Source organism: Rhinopithecus bieti, unplaced genomic scaffold (genome assembly GCF_001698545.2).
Source record: "Rhinopithecus bieti isolate Rb0 unplaced genomic scaffold, ASM169854v2 scaffold_15117, whole genome shotgun sequence".
In the NCBI taxonomy this organism is placed as follows: domain Eukaryota; kingdom Metazoa; phylum Chordata; class Mammalia; order Primates; family Cercopithecidae; genus Rhinopithecus; species Rhinopithecus bieti.
In genome coordinates, this window is record NW_016808014.1 from 242845 (window position 1) to 249064 (window position 6220).

At 47.7% G+C, this 6220-nt stretch overlaps 1 protein-coding gene across 1 annotated transcript; it reads right to left on the reverse strand.

The window, feature by feature from the left end:
- Nucleotides 1–6: 6 nt before the first annotated feature.
- UBE2A (ubiquitin conjugating enzyme E2 A) lies at nucleotides 7–1856 on the reverse strand. The gene is made up of 3 exons (XM_017885159.1): nucleotides 1571–1856; nucleotides 1345–1425; nucleotides 7–951 (listed from the first exon to the last, which is right to left on the reverse strand). Exons 1-3 carry the CDS (start codon nucleotides 1612–1614, stop codon nucleotides 798–800), a joined length of 279 nt encoding a protein of 92 aa, XP_017740648.1. The 5' UTR covers nucleotides 1615–1856; the 3' UTR covers nucleotides 7–797.
- Nucleotides 1857–6220: the final 4364 nt, after the last annotated feature.

Consider the following 6220-nt stretch of genomic DNA (forward strand, 5'->3'; position numbering starts at 1 on the left):
ACTGAGTGCAGAACTATCAATGTCATTTTCTGGTTGTGATAGGGTCTAGTCATTCAAGATGTTACCAAACGGGAGGATTTGGGGAGAGGACTGGGTTAAGGGTATAAAGGGTGTCTCTATTAATTTCTTGCAACTGCATATGAATCATAAAGTTTTAAAAGCAATTTACACATGTGTTTTAAAAGTTAAACTTAAATCACTTAAAAATTATGTACCTACTGGTACATGTAGTACTTTCAAGTAGGCGGGACACTGATCAAAAAGGTACAGTAAGGCTAACTTCAATTGTGAAGCTGCTTTGAAATTACTGACCATAACGTCTTGATGAAAGCACACACTGCAAATTCACTTAAAAATAAGAGAAAGAATACTGTACTCAAATGAGGCATTTAAGACCATCTTAGAGAAGTGAGGCTGACAAGCATTCAATGTCAGATTGTAGAAACCAGACAGTTGCATGCAAGGGATGCTTGCATCCACTCAACATCCAACACACATCTACCAAGCACCTGCTGACCACAATTCCTGCCCTTGGGGTAGAATTCTGAACCAGATGGTCTCTGGGGTCTCTGCTGACTATCAGCAACTGGTTGGGTTTATACTAATTCAGTGATGGAGGGCTGAATTTAGCAGAATCACAGCCCAAGCCTCAAAAATCCTTAATACCAGTGCTATGATTGCTCCTTTTAAAAAGTGACTGCCTTCCCCAGATTTTTTTTTTAAGAAAGCAAGAAGAAAGGTGCAGTTCTAGTCAAGCATACAATATCCAGAACAACCAGCTACACACTGCATTCCACTCAAGCCTTTAGCAGACAGAGACTAGGCAGAGCCAGGTTCCTAAGCAGGAGACACTTCCAGGATGAGTGGGAACCCATTCCCCAGATGATCAGGCTCCTGAAAAGTGGGTAAAGAAACTCTCTCTTACCATCCTCAAACGGGGTCCCTTCAGGCCTGCAACACAGAGAAAAATGGTCAGTTCCCACTTAAGGGGCCCCCTTCTCCCTGCTTCATCTGAGATGGCTATCCCGAGCTCTGCCACCTCCAGCACCGCTGCCGGAGTCGGAAGCCACTACAAATAGATGTCCCGGGCTCAGAGACACAGGGCAGGCCGCCGCGCCTAACCGCCACCACTCCCCGCTCCGCCCCCCTAGAACCCCAAGCGGTTCCCCCTGGCAGCGGGAACTGAGCTAATCGAGGCACAGGCTCCGGGGAGGCGCCTAGGCCCAGCCAGACCCAAACATTTTCCCCTACCCCCTCGGCCTCCGCGGGGGGCCCGCCTTGGAGGGCAGACCGAGAGGGCTCGCGTCCCCCGTTCTCTCGCCACCGCCACGAACGCAGACTCACCCGAAAATGACCGCGTTCCACACCATTATGTTGTTCTCGGACGGAGCCCCGCTGACTCCGGCTGGAGGATCCTCCTGCAACCTTCGGGAAGACAGACAGGGGTCCCCCTAGGCCGGCACTGGCGCCCGCTCCCGGCCGCTCCCCAGCCCTCCCCGCCCGGCGCGCCTCGGGACCCGCCCTGTGCCCCGGCTCGCAACCCCCGGCCTCGGCCGTCCCCTCGGTTTACCTCTTGAAGTCCCGCATGAGGCGCCGCCGAGCCGGGGTGGACATGTCGCGAGCGGGGTCAGGGGTGGGGCATACACTGGGGTCTCGGGTTCCCGCGGCGGGCGACGAGGCCGAAGACGCTGGAGAAGCTGGAGAAGGGGAGGCGGAAGCACCCAGAGGCACCGCGCTGCCTCTCCGAAGTCGAGGGTCGGTCTGGCGCCGGCTAAGCACCACCCCAGTGTAGACGGGGGCTGAACCAACCTGAGAGCAGAGAGAGGGGGGTGGAACGTCGAGCGCCGGACAGGCCGTACCAAGACGGGGCGGGGGGTGCCCGAGGAAAGTTGCTTATGTCATTAAAGCCCCGCAGGAGGCCGAGGGCGGGGCCGCGAGCTCAGAGGCGTGGGGTACGCAGGAGCCAGGGGCGCTGGCGGACCTCGTGGTGGAACGGGGTCCATCCCCACCTGCTAATTCTAAGGCAAACCCTGGGAAGTTTTCGGCTTTTTTTCTTTTTCTCTTTTGTCTTCCTTTTTTTCTTTTTCTTTTCTTTTTTGTTTTGTGACCAGATCATTCATGAGAGCGCGCGCTATGCCCGGGGAGGAGGGGGGAGAAGTTTGGAAGTCCCAAACTAGAGGACGAAGGAGTGGGCGGAGGTAAAACCGGTTCTCAAAAAGCGGCAACTCTAGGGTGCCCAATCCCTGCGGACACCGGAGATTGGGGTCGGAGGGGTGCGGAGCAGAGTGATTGGTTAAAATCACGAAAAATCAAAAGAATAAATCGGCCTTGACTATGACCGGGGGGCGGGGCGGGGCTGTGGGATTGACTGCAGGATTGGGCGCTCAACGTTTAGGCCAATGATCACCCCAGGGCAGAATGAAATGGTGTTGTATGTCCTGTGGGAGGGAATAGGAGTTTAAGCCAGGCAGAGTAGGGTTTTGTTTTGTTTTGTTTTGCTTTGGGCACTCACAATTTGGCTCTGGAACCACATTTCCCCTTGGTAGTTCAACAAGCCAAGCGGCTATTATATGTTCAGAAGAGTCCACGGTATGAGACTATCCAACTGCAGGGAGTTGCAAGGGCAGTGGGTCTGAAGTAAAAGGAACGTGGAATAGCTGCAGGTTGCAGGAAGAGTCACAGTCCGTGGACCTGCAAAAGCAGTAACAGTTTTAAAGGATAATTTTGAAAGGTCAACCCAAAATAACTTAGAAGATAGACATAATACACATTTAAAAATTATTGAAAATAGGAGAAAGGTAGGTTTGGGTTAAGTCATCAAGAGTTTTGAATGCCAAGCTAATGGATTCCTTGGAAGTCCATTGAGCAGGGAAGTGACATCATTAGAGCTGTGCTTATCAGAGATTGGTCTCAAGAGAGCAGGCAGGAGACTCTTGCAGTATCTTGGTGCGAGATACTGAACCAGGCAGTGACAGCAAAGTCGAGTAGGATATGAATGAATGGGGAGGACTTGGCAACAGGTTGAATATGGAGGCAAGAGAGAGGAAGGAATCAACAGAGGCTGAAACTCTAAGCCCCAAGATAACTGGGGATTTGAAGGTGCCATTAACAGAATTACAGAATAGAGAGAGAGGGACAAGTTTGGGAGAGGAAATTTTGGGTGGGACTTACTGAGTTTATGGGACTGGTGAGACATCCCCGTGAAGATGTCCAGAAGATATCAGATGTGCAGGAATTTGTTTCTAACATGAGAAGCAGGAGGCACTTGACAATGGTAGTGATTCTAGCTGCTGTTTAATAACAGGTACTTTCATGGTCAAGGATTTCTATCTCCCATTAACTCCAACATATCAGTTAAGGCAAGTCTCCCTAATAGCATCACATTATGGCTGTAGTAGGAAGGGGGTACAAAAATTTAAAAAAAAAACTTTTTTTCCTCTCATCTAGGAACTTGCAGTCTACTAACACACACATACACACATATGAAATCAACAAAAGCAAGATCTACAAAAGCAAGCATATTCGTTTTCATCACTGCTTAACAAATTATAAGTTGTTGGCCAAGCCCGGTTCATTGCAGTTGTAGGACTTTGGTCCCTATTTCCTTACTAGCTGCCACCTGGGAACTACTCTCAGCTCCTAGAGGCCACCTGCATTCCTTGCCACGTGGCTTACTCCATCTTCAAAGTCATCAGCAGAGAATTTCTCTCCTACCACATCCCTCTCACTCTTTGAATCTTGTTTTCAGGAAGAGCACAGTCTACTTTAAAGGCTTATCAGATTATGTCAGACCCATCCTGTGGATAATCTCCCTATCTTAAAAACATCTAATTTGGGACCTTTATTGCATCTGCTAAATTTTGTCACTGCAGAACCTAGATTAGTATTTCATTTAATAACTGGGAGAAAGTGTGCGTATATACCAAGGACCAAGAATCTTAGGGGAGGGTAACATCTTAGAAGTCTGCCTATGACAGCAACAGCAGAACCAGAACGGTTTCAGATTTCCAGTTTTTTTGTTTGTTTGTTTTGTTTTTTCAGATTTTGGAATTATTTGCATTATAAAAGTTTCAGGGTTTGGGGCATTTGGGATTTTGGATTTTCAGATTTGGGATCCTCAACTTGTAGAAGTATGTGAAACCACAGATGCTGAGAGATTGCACAGCAGAGGAATCATCATTCTGGTGGGATCAGGACAAGCTTCCTGAAATGGGTGTATTTCAATTTTGTTTCAAAAGAGATGAAAGCAGAGCTTGAGAGAGAAGAACTTAAGCAGTTTATATGAGGGCAATGGCACAGACAAGGGCATGGAGCTAAACCATATTCTGGGAATAGTGGGCAGATGAGCTTGGCTAATGGAGAGATTCTTGGCTGGGGAATGATGAGAACACAACTAGGAAAAGTGAGTGACAGAAGTTGATTAAATGCCCTCAAATGCGAGGTTGGGGAATTTAGGCAGCTTTTATAGGTGTCTGAGCATGAGAGAGATGCATTGAAAATATCCTTTTGAGGCCAGTCACGGTGGCTCATGCCTGTAATCCCAGCACTAGGGAGGCTGAGGCAGGTAGATCACCTGAGGTCAGGAGTTCAAGACTAGACTTGCCAACATGGGGTAACCCCATCTCTATTAAAAATACAAAAAAATTAGCTGGGCGTGGTAGCGAGGACCTGTAGTCCGACCTACTCAGGAGGCTGAGGCAGAAGAATCGCTGGAACCCAGGAGGCGGAGGTTGCAGCGAGTCGAGATCATGCCACTACACTCCAGCCTGGGCGACAGAACCAGACCAAAAAAAAAGAGAGAGAGAGAGAAAATATCCTATTAAGAAGCGGCACGTACCGTACTGGAGAGATGAAAGGGATTGAGAAGCTCCTGTTACTGAATATACATGTCTGAAATTTATTGAAGGATATAGATGTATGTAAGTTTGTTGTGAGCTTGTCTGTTTTTTGAAACCCCCTTTCTCTTCCTTCCTTGGACTACATAATCAAGAAAACTAACAGCTGGGCGCAGTGGCTCAAGCCTGCAATCCCAGCACTTGGGGAGGCCGAGGTGGGTGGATCACCTGAGGTCAGGAGTTTGAGATCAGCCTGACCAACATGGAGAAACCCCGTCTCTACCAAAAATACAAAATTAGCCGGGTATGGTGGTGCGTGCCTGTAATCCCAGCTATTCCGGAGGCTGAGGCAGGAGAATTACTTGAACCCGGGAGGTGGAGGTTATAGGGAGCCGAGATCACACCATTGCACTCCAGCCTGGGCAACAAGAGCGAAACTCCATCTCAGAAAACAAAAAACAAACAAACAAACAAAAACTCAGGAGCATGACCCAAATGGTTGGAAGCCCCGGGCACCTGCATGGGAGTAGCATTCTCTGACTAAGGAATGAAACTGCATTGCAGGAACACCGTGCCCCCACATTCCTCAGCAGAAGCAGGGTTGTCATAGCAAGCAGCGATACAGAAGATTGTTTTCCAGCATGATGATTATCAGGCTAGAACATACTAACTATAGCGCAGTTTGGCCAAGCATTCTTTCTACCCTCTTTTCACCTTGACATCTTGAAGAAATACCCTCTTCACAGCCAAGCACCACCCCTACCCAAGAGCAGGGGTCCAGAAAGGACAAGTCTCCTCAATTTAAAGAAAAATGGGCTGGGCACAGTGGCTCATGCCTGTAATCCCAGCATTTTGGGAGGCGGAGGTGGGAGGACCACTTGAAGTGAAGAGTTTGAGATCAGTCTGGGCAAAAATGCAAGACTTGTCTCAAAAAAAAAAACCCAAAAAAATTGTGAAATTTCATTCATGAAGATTTCAACATGAAAAATAGATTTTTATTTTCCTGAACTATTTTGGGTTAGGAGACGAAATTAAAGATCGTTTATTGTCTTATCAGGCTGTAAATTTGTATTTCTGTTATCCAGTGAAGGCAAATGAATTTTATTTTCCTACGGTTTTCACCTCTGTTGATAAAATTTAGCACAAACAGCAACAAAGCACCAACAGAAAATAAAAATCGAAAGGTCTTTCTTGACTCAAATAATCTCAGAAAATATTTCAAGAGAATCACATTTAGGAAGCAACAGTTAGCAAAGTGTGTGCTTTTGCTCTTGACAACTTGTAGTATGTTGTTCATCTTCAGCCCCTAGGACATAAGTGGGAGAGGTTAGGATGGAGGGAGGGGAATATCAAAGTTGAGGGAAATGGGGACATTAAGGTCTTGA

Coding starts and splice junctions, on each gene's coding strand:
- UBE2A (XM_017885159.1), bottom strand. CDS start 1,614: ATGTCCACCCCGGCTCGGCGGCGCCTCATGCGGGACTTCAAGAG. Junction 1,426..1,570: donor CTCATGCGGGACTTCAAGAG/GTAAACCGAGGG, acceptor GTCTTCCCGAAG/GTTGCAGGAGGATCCTCCAG. Junction 952..1,344: donor TGGAACGCGGTCATTTTCGG/GTGAGTCTGCGT, acceptor TCTGTGTTGCAG/GCCTGAAGGGACCCCGTTTG.